This window comes from Struthio camelus, chromosome 24, assembly GCF_040807025.1.
Source record: "Struthio camelus isolate bStrCam1 chromosome 24, bStrCam1.hap1, whole genome shotgun sequence".
Taxonomy (NCBI): Eukaryota; Metazoa; Chordata; class Aves; order Struthioniformes; family Struthionidae; genus Struthio; species Struthio camelus.
The window spans coordinates 7140846-7153663 of record NC_090965.1 but is presented as its reverse complement, the minus strand read 5'-3'; the positions used below and the strand labels follow the sequence as shown (position 1 = coordinate 7153663).

Below are 12818 nucleotides of genomic sequence, written 5' to 3'. Positions count from 1 at the left end.
CTGTTGTTGCTCACTGTATCTTGCTGCTGAATGAGAAGTTTATCTGGGCCTGCAGGACGCTTTTAACGGGCCAAACACTGACCTTGATTCAGAGGATTTTATTAGTTACACTAAACAGTTGCCCATCTTCTGCCTGGAAAGCAGACATCAGGGTTACCTGTAAGGGGGCTGGGGGGGGTTGTCGGCTGGGCGGGCTACTTGTAGCTTAAGGAAGTTGCGCAAAGTAACTTTTCTGTAGTAGGTCTTGCTGCCCCTTTTCAGGGGAAAACAGAAGTCTCTCTGCACTAACCCCTCCCAAGGGGCTTGAAGTAGCACTAAGGTTTAGCTTCGTGCGCTTTTTCTAGGGCTGCCCCCCCCCCCCCCCAGCTGGGTGCCTGAACCCACGAAACCTCCCCCGTGGCGGGGGGGGGGCGCGACATCGGCCCTGCACGGCTCCGCCGGACGCCTTTAGTTTCTGTATCGCTTCTTCGCGTGCTATTTTAAAGGACTGATGTGTATTTACGGTGTTTATAGGAAAATGTAACAAACTTACCACGTGTGTAGGAACGAGACAGAAAAGTGCAATAACCAGAATGACCGAATAAACCGATTTTGTATGTCGACGAGTGGTAGCGCTCGCTTCCCGCCGGCTTCCCGTGTCCTGTGTGTTTTTAAGAGACGCGCCTGCGTTTCCGCGCGCCGCGCCGTAAAGCGGCCGTTAATGGCGGGTGGGCGGTGCCGACCGGACCGGACCGGACCGTGCCCGCCCCGCCCCGCCCGTCTCCGGGCAACGGGGGCCGCGCGCTGCCCGGAACGTCGCTCGCGCCGCCGCGGTTTCCGCCCGGCGCCTTCCCCCGCCGCGCACTCGCGCGGGCTGCCCGCCGCGCTGCCTGCTGCGCTGCCCGCCGCCGCCGCCCGCCCGCCCGCCACCTACCAGCCGCGGGCCCGCCGCGCTGCAGGAGTAGCGGCGCCGGGTCGGGCCGCGCCGGGCCCTGCGGGGCTGGCGGTGGTGTAGCGGGAGGCTCGTCAGGCAAACGCCGGGGCAGCGCGGCGCGGCGCAGGGGAGGGGGGCGGAGGCCCCCGGCGGGGTCCTTAGCTGACGGGGACGCAGGGAGCGGGACGGCGGCCGCGATGAACCTGGAGCTGCTCGGTGGGTCGCGGCCGGGGGCGGCCGCCGCGGTTGGGGCTGGGGCGGCGCGGCCGGGGCCTGGCGGCGGCGGCAGGCCGCAGCTCCCGGGGTGGGGAAGGGGCGCAGGCGGCGGGGGGCGAGCCGGGAGCGGGCGCCGAGCCGCTCGGGGGCCGCCCGGAGCCGGCGGAGGGCAGCGGGCCGGGCCGGGCCGTGGGGGCGGTGCGAAGCGCGCCTCACTCAAGCCTTGTCTTTGCCTTTCGTTGCAGAGTCCTTCGGCCAGAACTACCCCGAGGTAAACGACTCGGCTGGCGCGGGGGCTGCCGCGGCCGGGAGGGGAGGGGGAGGGGGAGGGGGGTGTTGTGCCCTGACGGTCCCCTCGGCTCTCGTCCCCGCAGGAGGCCGATGGCACCCTGGACTGCATCAGCATGGCGCTGACGTGCACCTTCAACCGCTGGGGCACCCTGCTCGCCGTGGGCTGCAACGATGGGCGCATCGTCATCTGGGACTTCTTGACGAGGGGCATAGCCAAAATCATCAGCGCGCATATTCACCCTGTCTGCTCTTTATGGTGAGGAACGACCCTCCCCCCCGTTTCCCCCCAAAACAAGCTAACTTAAGGTATTAGTCATAACTGAGCTCATAGCGTATGTACTCGGTATGAAAGACTTGCTCTGATTTTGGTTAGAAGCTGCCCATGTGTGTGTGCTGAGGGTCAGATGCGATGATACCCTGGCAGCTCTCAACACCTCTTCAAGTTACTTGCTGTTAACTAAGCGAGTTACGGGATGCTCAGTTATATTTTAGCGTCGTGTTATTGCTCGATTATGTTTTAAGTCTCCTTTAAGAGAGTTTGGAAACACAGTATGCCTAATAAGTTTTGGGAGGTTGGAGCTCAAAGCAGTTGCTTTTCAGGCTAGCAAGTTTTTAGCTGAAGCTGATAATTTGGTCTGATAATGTGTTTAAACTCCCTTCTGATTGTACGTGTGTTGGTGTTTAAGAAAAAAGCTTTTACTTGAGTTGCCTTTTGTCTCTGTAGCTGGAGTCGAGATGGTCACAAATTGGTGAGCGCTTCAACCGATAACATTGTATCGCAGTGGGATGTTCTCTCTGGAGATTGTGACCAGAGATTTCGATTTCCTTCACCTATCTTGAAAGTTCAGTACCACCCTCGAGACCAGTAAGTTCTGTGAAAAAACAGTCAAGTGCTCTCTTTTTGGTATAATTAAGGATTGTTACAGTATTGTTACTGCAGTTTTTGCAACGTAATTTTTTAAAATGCAGTAGATGCTTTCAATTTGCCAATTTTTTGTGATTAGAACCCTAACTAGTTTTGTTGTGGCTCTTTTTATTGTGAAAATATCAGGAAGGGATGAGAGTAAAGAAAAGAATGAGTCTTAAAAATGTGCATATGCATGTTTTGTTGAGATTACAAGTTATTGTATAAACATGGAAAAGCTTCCAGAAATAGAAAGTAGACACCAACTTATTGTCATTTTGGAATAAAAGTATGGAAGACCCGAGCGTATAACAAAAATAACAGGGTTAGTCTATATTTCTCAGGAGTATAAGAGGAAAAAAAAGAAACTGTTGGACTCTTGTTCAGCTACAACGCTGCCTGCTTAAATAAAGTTCCAGTAGATTAAAATCCTAAAGCAACAAATAAAGCTTGTGTAAAGCTCAGTTTTCAAGATTCTTCAGTGTTGTAATTCCTAGTCTTTTCAGAATTTTTCTGCTTCTAAATGTGAAACAAAAAGTTCCGCAGAAGAAACTAGTAACTCTCTTGCTGCTTTACAGAAACAGGGTTTTGGTTTGTCCCATGAAGTCTGCGCCAGTGATGCTAACGTTGTCTGACTCCAAACATGTTGTTCTACCTGTGGATGATGATTCTGATCTCAATGTTGTGGCCTCTTTTGACAGGCGAGGGGAATACATTTATACAGGCAATGCTAAGGGGAAGGTAAGACTTATACTGAATAGGTGACGCTCGATGGAATAGCTTAGATTACTTTTTTTTTTCCCCCCCCAGAGATGAATGATGTTTTTAGGTTACGATCTCTGTTTTAATACACAAACAAGGCTTTCTGAATATCTCTTGGATAACTGATGTTGAGTAGATAGGATCTCTCTGAGTAAAGCATCTCATTTTATTTTTCAAGATCTGTAGCTTATAATTCTTTGCGTGAGTTAGGTCTTTCTGTTGTTGCTATGTTTAATCGTACTTATTGGGTTCTTTTTCAGTGTACATAAGCATACACGTGGTAAAGTACTTTGAAAGGACAGTTTTGTCAGAGGAGTTCGAAAGAATATGTATCTGTATCTGCTAACTTAAGGCGTAATCTATCAAAAAATGGTCCTTTATATTTCACTGGCAGTCATAAGATGGCAAAACTGCTTGTATGAGTTTCTAGAAACAGAAACTACAGTTGCAGAATCCTGACTGTTCTGGTTTAGATTGCTCAGGCTGCTATTGGCAGGGTTAGTAGCTGATGTGAAAGGTACAAAAAGGGGAATTAATCATAACGAAGGTTCTGACTGCCTTCTCTTTCTTTAATCTGCAGATCTTGGTCTTAAAAACAGATACTCAGGATCTTGTAGCTTCCTTCAGAGTGACAACTGGAACCAGCAACACCACAGCTATTAAATCAATTGAATTTGCTCGGAAAGGAAGGTGAGTTACCTCATCTGTCAAGTGGCATCTAAAGACAGATTGAAAGCTATATGGATTGATAAAGTATAGAAGACTAAAAGAACCCCTTAATTCTTTAATGGAACGTATTCTGATTTTTTTTTTTTTTTTTTTAAATTCATAGACTTTTAATGCGATGAATTTTCTGTACCCTTCTTCTTACAGCTGCTTTTTAATAAACACAGCTGACCGGATAATCAGAGTGTATGATGGGCGTGAAATTCTAACCTGTGGACGAGATGGGGAGCCTGAGCCAATGCAGAAGCTGCAGGATTTAGTTAATAGGTAAGAAGCAGCAAAATGTTTGGTCAGCCTGACTTGGAAACGTGAGATTTTTGTGCTCTGCCCTATTGGGAGTTTTTGGACAAAGGCTGATTCAGTATCTCCTTCGGTGTAGTGGAAGAATGTTTTCATTTGAAACCTGTGTCACAATTTGTTTTGAAGTTCAAATATTATTTGTGGATGGAGGCTATAAAATCTCAGTCTGAGGAACAATCCAACTCTGTAGTCCTCTGTTCTCCATGTTGTATGTTATTTAACCACCTGCTTTGAACTATGAATTTCTTTGCATGCAGGACACCATGGAAGAAGTGCTGTTTCTCTGGGGATGGTGAATATATAGTGGCAGGTTCAGCACGACAGCATGCCCTGTACATTTGGGAAAAAAGTATTGGAAACCTAGTGAAAATCCTCCATGGAACCAGAGGAGAGCTGCTTTTGGATGTAGCAGTAAGAACATTGACCACTATTACTATATTTCTTGTTATTTTAAAAACTACGTTTTCTTAATTCCATTTACAAATTAAGCTCCTTCTCTTTTCTCTTTCAAATAAACCTAGTGGCATCCTGTCCGACCGATCATAGCATCTATTTCCAGTGGTGTTGTGTCAATATGGGCTCAGAATCAAGTGGTAAGTGTCTTAGATCTCTTCCTTAAGAAGATTACCTAGTGGTCTCCATCCACGTAGACTGAATTATGGCATATTGAAATCCTCTAGGATTATTCGTATTAAATACCAATTCAGCAAGCTCTTTAGGTTCACCTGCCTGACTTTGAAATATGTTTATCATCCTACTGAACGTGAAGAGGGTACGCATACTTCAGTTGCTGAATCTAGCTGAGCTTTGCAGAAAGCCTCTAATACGATCATAGGAACGTTGTAGTATTTAAGGAGTATTAGCTCCTATCACAAATACGACATTCTAACTTGTACAATCCCTAATTTGCTATGTGACTGTGGACCTGAAAAGGACTAGATTTTGTGAGCTTGCGTGTGGCTTGGAAGATTTTGATGCAGAATGAGATTGTGATCGCACGAGGTCTTCACTGTGGCTGCTGTTCCTTTGCCTAAGGTAAAATTCCTCTTGAATTTGTGGTTTAGGAAAACTGGAGTGCCTTTGCACCTGACTTCAAAGAGCTGGATGAAAATGTAGAGTATGAGGAGAGGGAGTCAGAGTTTGACATTGAAGATGAAGATAAGAGCGAACCAGAACAGACAGGTAAAGCATAAGCTTTACAAAGGTGTGGCTAGAAATTCCGTTTGTAACAAGTAATTATAGTCTGAATATGTGGTTATAAGAAAAATTAGAACTAATGATCATGGTAATATATAAGGCTGGTAAACTGGAAAACAGCAGTGGATGAATGAAGATATGTGAAATACTGCAATTAATATAATTTTTACCAGCTGACATTCAACAATTGTTTAAAAATGACTCCCCTTTGTAATATATCTTTAAGCAAAACCCAGTAGTAAATAGACATAACATTGCTATGTGGGCTTGCTCTCAAGAGAAGCAATGCTGAATTGGACTCAGTAACAGCACAGCTTGGCCACTTGGTGGTGCCAAAAAATTATGCACCGTGAAAGGCTATAGCTAAACCAAAGAAAGATTGTTCCCAGCATACTATAGACTTCCCTCTCTCTCCCCCCCTCTCTCTCTTTTCCCTACTGTCTTTAATTCCCTGTTTCCCTGATTCTCAGGTGCCGATGCTGCAGAAGATGAAGAAGTGGATGTAACCAGTGTGGATCCCATTGCTGCCTTCTGTAGCAGGTAAAAGAATAAGTCTTTTGTTTCAGAAAAGAATAAGAAACGTATCCCTAAGATTCTGTTTCTAATACATTGCAACAGCCTTGTACTCGGCTTTTGTACGTTCTTCATGCAGTGAAGACAAGGAATTTATTGTGTAAAAAGGCATTTGTGGAGGCTAAGGTGTATCTCTGTCCAAAGATCAGTGTTTCACTGCCTTAGTTGCTGCATTTACAAAGTGCATGTTTCAGTTTTTAGTTAGTCTGGGGGAAGAGGATAAGAGAAGAGCCTACAGTAAGAGACCTATCCCTTTGTTCTTCTTTTCTTAGTCTCCGTGCCTCTCCTGAGAAACTTCCAACAGTGTTTTCATTTTTCTCACTCTGTCCCTGAGTCCCCTGTTAGTCACCATCAGTCTTACACAGGATAACATTGGGCAGTCTGATCATGATGCTCCTGTGACATGTGGCACGCTCTACTCCTAACCTTTACAAATTCTTACCTTCACAGCATTTCTGTCCTTCTTATTCTCTTTGGTTATAGGGTCAATATTTATACAGGGTTCCCAGGCTGCAGAATACTTTGGTTCGTTACACAGCACAGATGTGACAGCAGCCTGCAGAGATAGGTCTTGGTTTGTAGATGTGAAGAAAGAAGATACTAAAGACCCTAGCTTTAAATGCAAGCATATTTTTTCCTTCGTAGTGATGAAGAACTGGAGGACTCCAAGGCTTTGCTTTACTTACCCATTGCTCCTGAAGTGGAAGATCCAGAAGAAAATCCCTATGGTCCTCCACCTGATGCTGTTCAGAGTTCTTTAACTGATGAGGGAGTAGGTTCTGAGAAGAAAAGGCAATCTTCCTCTGATGGACCTCAGGCACCAAAGAAGAAGCCCAAAACCACCAACATTGAACTACAAGGAGTACCTAACGATGGTGAGTAGAAGCTGCTGTTGTATTAATGCCTATTCTGCTCCTGGGATGGTTTTTAGTGTGTGTGGTGTTTTTTTTTTTATTTTTATTTTTATTTTTTAAAGCTTTGCCTGTTCTGAAGACCAGGAGTTCAAAAGGTCACTCCTTAATTTTCTTCTTCCTGTGAGGGTATTTCTTACAGTAGTCATTAGTGGTCACCAACTCTGCTGTTATTGTTCTTGGGTTTTTTTTTTTTTTTGACACTTTGCAAGCTAGGAATGTGTAAAGGTATCCTGAAGCTGTAATTTGCAATGTTGCTTGTCTTTAAATTGGCAGCTATTTTTTATTATTATTTAAATAAACAAACTTGTTCAGTACATCACTTCTGCTTCCCCTGGAATAGGACAATGATATCAGTTGAAATGATGTATTGTGTACATTATTAGCAGTACAGTACAGCATTAGGCCATTTAAGACCAGTTCTGTTAGAGCTTCACAAATAGGAGTAAATGCAGAAAAAGAAATCTCTTCTTATCTGTGCCACTGGGTTTTGTCTGGAAAGCTGGTGAAGACAACAAAATCTGCTGTGTCTCATGTAAGAAGCCCTTTCTGCAGTCTGCATTAATTCTTATATTTTGGGGATTTGGATGTTTACTCCAGGGTTGGCTGAGCCATCTCTGACATAGCCTCTTCTCTCTTTGTTCCCATGTTGTGCACTGCCAGACAAATGGTTGGGGGATTTTGGTCTAATCTCTAGAAACCAAACTGACTGCTTCTATGTAACGGTATTTATTTTTACAAATACCATCTTATGACTTGAAGTGATTTAAGTATAAAAGTGGGATGATAACTAAATGAAAAGTAGCCTTTCTGCTGGATGCTCCAAGGACTGTACGTGCTGGTCTAAGTATCCTAAGGGATAACTCACTTTGGTAACATTGTCTCCCCACAGAAGTCCATCCGCTGCTGGGCGTGAAGGGAGATGGTAAATCCAAGAAGAAGCAAGCAGGCAGGCCTAAAGGATCAAAAGGTAAAGACAAAGATTCTCCATTTAAACCGAAACTCTACAAAGGGGACAGAGGTGCTTTACCTCTGGAAGGAGCAGCGAAGGGTAAAGTGCAGGCGGAGCTGGGACAGCCTTTGACAGGTAAGGACCCAGTGTGAGCGTCGTTGGCTTGCTTGGTGGCCTTGCTTTGTACAGACCCTGACTTTTAATATAGTCTGTAGGATTTTGCCTTCGCAAATGGCACTTGCTCATGGAATGTTTAGCTGCTGTCAAGGATAAGCAAAATTTTACTTTTTTTTTCCTAAGTGGGAGTGCATTTAATATTTTTCATAAAAGTGATATTCGTGCATATGTTTTGCATATAAAGAGCATGTAGGGTTTTTAATAGAGATTGAGCATTACTTCAAAAGCAAAACACTTTTTGATGCTTTTAATGTTTCAGATAATTTCTGTCAACTCTAAGTTCACCGTAATAGTGTGCAGTTTTTCTGAGTAGAGTTCAACAAGAAAAATTAAAATAATGAAGGATTCTGAAGTTAAAAATGACATTTGATGACATCATCATACTACGTAGTATGATAAAGAACAGTATGATAAAGTTTCTGCCAGCAGAACTAGGAAATAGAGGAGGCCTTTGCAGTACTGGGGGTTGGAAATACTGCCCGCTGACTTAGGGGGAGCTTTTATTTTTCCTCTGCTCCGTGTCTCTTTTGAATGAGCTAATAATCAAGGTTCTTTTTTTCCCCTTAGTGAATTGGAGTATTGTCTGTTTTAAAGGGTTCCTGCCAAAATACATACCTACAACTTTCTACTAGGCTTTGCCTCGTGTCTTTAAAGCGCTGTAAATAAGATTGAGCACCTCTGTTGGTCTGTTTGATTAAATGGACCGTGAGATAAAATTCAGGATCTGAATTTTCATTTCTAGCTATGTAGCAGTGTTAGTTAAATTCCAGAGAGTGCAGTTCCTGTAAAGGAGGTTAGGTTTTGGTGATCCTTTCTACATTTTTCCAGTCATGTTTTGTTGGTCATACTATTTCAAGGCTGTTTGAATCAGCTGTGTCGGGGCTGAAAATTAAAATTTCAGAGGAAGATTGGCTCTCAGGTGATAACAAGTGTTTTCCATATCTCTAATTTGCTACCTGAGCTTGTTAATTGGGAAAAGTTCATTCAGACATGGAAAATGAAATACATGTTTGGATGAAACAACGTGGACTCCATTTTTGAGATTGTAGAAAAGAACTCAGGATTGGTATGTAAACAGTTTCAAAGGCATGATGTGATTAATTTATCAAATTTTGCATTTCCTTGAACTCGGCAGCTGTTGCTGTGGATCTTAGGCTGTACAGAATTGATTTTTTCCCTCCCATCTCCCCTTTCCTCCCCTCACTGCTGGTCCTGTGTTATTCACCTTGCTCATTGTCTTTCTTGCTCTACTCCTGTTATGTTGCTTGTGCTGGTATTGATAATTTACATAAAAAGGGGATGCGATAAAAGAAACTTGTTTATACATATACAGGGCAAAATGTGGTGGTGGTTTTCTGGGCTTCCACTTAATCCTCTGACATATCACACCTTGCAGAATCCAGAAATTAAACAGATACTAGTCAAAAACATCAACCTTTTTCCAAGCCCAGGAGATATTGGTTAGCTTCTAGTGTTAGATTTGGCAGATGAGGTAATTCTCTTTGATTTCTCAAATAATTATGGAACAGTGTAATTAAGCAACAGTATAATGGTAATGAATATCTGGATCCTAAAGATGCTCAGATGTCTTTGTTGGCTTCTGTTATACATCCTGACTACCCTGTTGTGTTATGCTGGATGGACAAGATTGGTGAAGACCTAATGAGCATAACCGTTAGTTTCATCAGCAGGCCTGTTAATTTGCTTTCTTTTATCACTTACAGTGTGGCTTCCAAAAACAAATTTCAGTGATTATTTACTTTTAAGAAAAACTGGACATTTAAACTTTTGTGTTTAGGCAGCAGTGTAAGCCGTCTATTTTCACATCAGTGGTTTTAATAGGAAGTATTTTCATTCAGTTTTTTGCACTGTGTTTATGTAAGTTTATTACCAACTTATTTCACTGATTTGCTTCATTTTTCTTTGTAGATAGATCTCTGTACTTTCTTCTTGCAGCTTGTAATCACTATTGCATCAGTCTCTCCTATAGAGCCATAGGAAAAATATGAATCTCATTTCCTCTGGCATATTTCAAATGAAGCAACATTCAAGACAGACTCCTTTCTTGGTTTTTGCACATCCTTGTAAAGTCATATTTGGGAGGTTTTTGTGTGTGATTTTGTTTGTAATGATCCCATGCATTTATAGTGATGTAGTCTGACTCGCTATGTAAGACAGCTATGGAATTTCACTTGTTAACCACTGCTGAGCTTGGGATGCGCATATTTGCGCCAGTGGAATTAGTTTCTTTTTTTGGATAGTGTAAAATGGAAAATCACTTTTTTTGTGTGAACAAATGGGTTGGGTTTAAACCCAGTAAAAGTTCCCTGTTTACTATATTGGAGTTATTACTATTGGAGAGGGCAGAGCTCTCTTTTTTTTTTTTTTTTTTTTCCCCCCCTTCCTCTTAAATCTTTGCTGCCTGTAAGTACTTCAGGGATTTTTTCCATAACAGTATTCTGTAGCTTGATTGAGCTATAGACCAATAATATTGTTATGCAGCACTTCTGTCTCTCAGTAGAATCCATTAGTGAGCTCCCTTCTACAGTACTGTTGACTTAAGGGGATCTAATAGGTCCTAATAGCTCAGAGTTCCTCAGCTACCTTGTCTGTGCCCATGCATGTGGCTTCAAATACAAATGCAGAAATAATAGAGATCTTAATTTGTCTTAGATAGTATCTTGTTGCTTATTTCTTGATCTGAAAAGAATGGCTTTGTCTAGAAAAGCTTGTTCTCTTTCATTTTTTTTCTGAAAATGCTACCATATTTGGCAGTCTCTGGTTTCTGGTGACATCTGTTTATGAGTCTGATAATTTATTTTTCACCTGTCTTTGATCTCTTTAGCAGGTGGTGCAATCTCAGAATTGTTATGAAGACATTCTTCTTTATCTTCCTGTATTCTTGCCTATATTGGCACCATAATATGGAAAATATATGGAAGTGCTCAGTCAGAATGGACTGATTTTAATACAGCAGCCTGATTGTTCATGGATTCAGGGAATGACTTTTATAAGAAATGAATTATAGAAGAGGAAACAGCCTTCATTCCTTCTTAACTGCCTCTTCATCGAACAGTGAGATGTTGACTCTCAGGTCATGTGATTTGCAAAGAGACTAATTGAACTGCCTTCATGTTGACATGTATAACTCTTTCTAAAATGAGCTGGTACCCAACACTCTGCCACTCCAGAACTTATCAACCGTTGTCTTTTAAGTATTTTTTGTTCCTGGATGGAAGAATACCCAAAGCGTGTGTTTTTATTCCTGATACTGTATGATTGTGTATCCTCCAAACTTCCCTTTCTTTGCTGTTGATTTTCATTTCAGTGAGTTGTAATTCTGCTCCTTCTATACCAGCTGCATTACCTTATCAGCTTTTCTGTTAGCTCAGTGTGATGTCTTCTATGCTGACATGCCTAGTGAAACACTGCTGCTGATTATGTGCCAGGTTTGATTTCATCTCAAGTGGATAGAGATCTAGCGTGAAGAATCAGGACACCCTCTGAAGTCTGCCGAGAATGAATCTTCATATTGTGAATATTTTAGACATGAAGGATGACTCCGCTTATGGGAAAATGGACAAGAGAAAGTAGCTCTAGATAAAAGACTCAAAGTTTATACAGACTTTCTTCTAGAAAGTAATATGAAAGGCTGTGCTGGCACTTTTTTCTGCTCTTGCAGGTGTTTTTATTCTGTCTCTCTTTCCTGTTATGTTCCCTACTAGAAAGAACTGGTTTCCTCCTTAGCTGAAGTATGCTGGTGGTTAGAGAAGAAAGAACCAATGCTTCTCCTAGTTCAAACAGTAGCTTTCAGTTTCGCGCTCAAGACTTAAAGATGACAAGAATAACAACCTGAGTGTAAAAAAGCATACAGATCTGGAGTGTGGTTTTTTTTTTTTTTTTTTTTTTACACTTGTGGATCAAGAATAGAAGAAAGATGACTGCTAACAGCTTATTTCCAGCAATGCTTTGATCTTTTGTTCCTCGATGACCTGTGTAATGTTTTCCTCCTGGAAATGGGAAGAGACAATTTATCCGTCACATACGAACAGACTCGGACCTCTGTTCTAGACCAACAGCCTATTATAAGAAGGTTTCTATTCTTAATGCCCCTTGATTTCTAGAGGTTTTTATAGTTCCTATGCAATTACTTTCAATTTTTCCCCGATACAATTATATAGATTATCACTATGTATTTAGTTTTTCAAAATATCCTGCAGCAGACATTAAAAGCTAAGAGGAGTCATAAAGATATTTATTAATTTGCAGTTGTATGTACACAGTAGTTGCATGAAGTTTAAATATGCAAAGAGGAGGCATTCTAAATCAGAACTTTTTTTAATGGTGTTTTCATTTATGGCTTTGGTACAGTGGCCTACTTCATTTAATGAAATGAATTCCTGTGGTGTACGGTATTAGTCTTCCTTGTCCTTTTTGCTTGTAGGACAACTCACATCTTTGTGGAACACTGTTATGTTAAATCCACCCATTTGTGGTGTGTCTGAGCCCAAACCAAGCTTTAAAGATGCACGGGCAATGGTTCTCATGATTGTTTTACAGCATACAATTTACCACAGACTCTAGCCTTCACTTCTGTTAAAACTTTTCTGTACAGTGTATATGTCCTTGGTTTATTATCTTCCGTCTCTTATTTTATTTTTTGATATCTGTAGTTTTGTACAATATTTGTCAGATACTGGCTTGTTGGTAGCGTATAGCAGTGATGTTAGTTTTTGTGTTTGTAAATAAAGAGGTATGTTTTATTTCCTAACGTCAATGGGTAAGTCTTGGCTTTTCCATACTTCAGTGATTGTTTATATTAGTTATATTGTGACAATGCCCCAGTATAAACACAAAGATAGTATGCTTTCCCCACAGCTAGGATGTTTTTTATAG

At 42.0% G+C, this 12818-nt stretch overlaps 1 protein-coding gene across 3 annotated transcripts; it reads left to right on the top strand.

Moving 5' to 3' along the window:
• The first annotated feature begins 1014 nt into the window (after positions 1-1014).
• RBBP5 (RB binding protein 5, histone lysine methyltransferase complex subunit) lies at positions 1015-12699 on the top strand. 3 transcript variants are annotated; one of them, XM_068918701.1, is made up of 14 exons: positions 1015-1129; positions 1375-1400; positions 1504-1676; positions 2145-2285; positions 2903-3065; positions 3667-3776; positions 3960-4079; positions 4370-4523; positions 4634-4705; positions 5177-5294; positions 5780-5849; positions 6528-6757; positions 7686-7763; positions 10768-12699. In XM_068918701.1, exons 1-14 carry the CDS (start codon positions 1111-1113, stop codon positions 10794-10796), a joined length of 1503 nt encoding a protein of 500 aa, XP_068774802.1. In that variant the 5' UTR covers positions 1015-1110; the 3' UTR covers positions 10797-12699. The 3 variants fall into 3 exon arrangements, with proteins under 3 accessions (XP_068774802.1, XP_068774801.1, XP_068774800.1); XM_068918700.1 differs by having other exon boundaries at positions 1019-1129; positions 7686-7880; positions 10771-12699; XM_068918699.1 differs by having other exon boundaries at positions 1020-1129; positions 7686-7880.
• Positions 12700-12818: the final 119 nt, after the last annotated feature.

What these genes read in the sequence shown, in the direction of transcription:
- RBBP5 (XM_068918699.1), top strand. An exon ending in CAGGCAATGCTAAGGGGAAG is followed by an intron (nt 3,066 to 3,666) that starts GTAAGACTTATA and finishes TTTAATCTGCAG; the next exon opens with ATCTTGGTCTTAAAAACAGA. An exon ending in GAGCGAACCAGAACAGACAG is followed by an intron (nt 5,295 to 5,779) that starts GTAAAGCATAAG and finishes CCTGATTCTCAG; the next exon opens with GTGCCGATGCTGCAGAAGAT.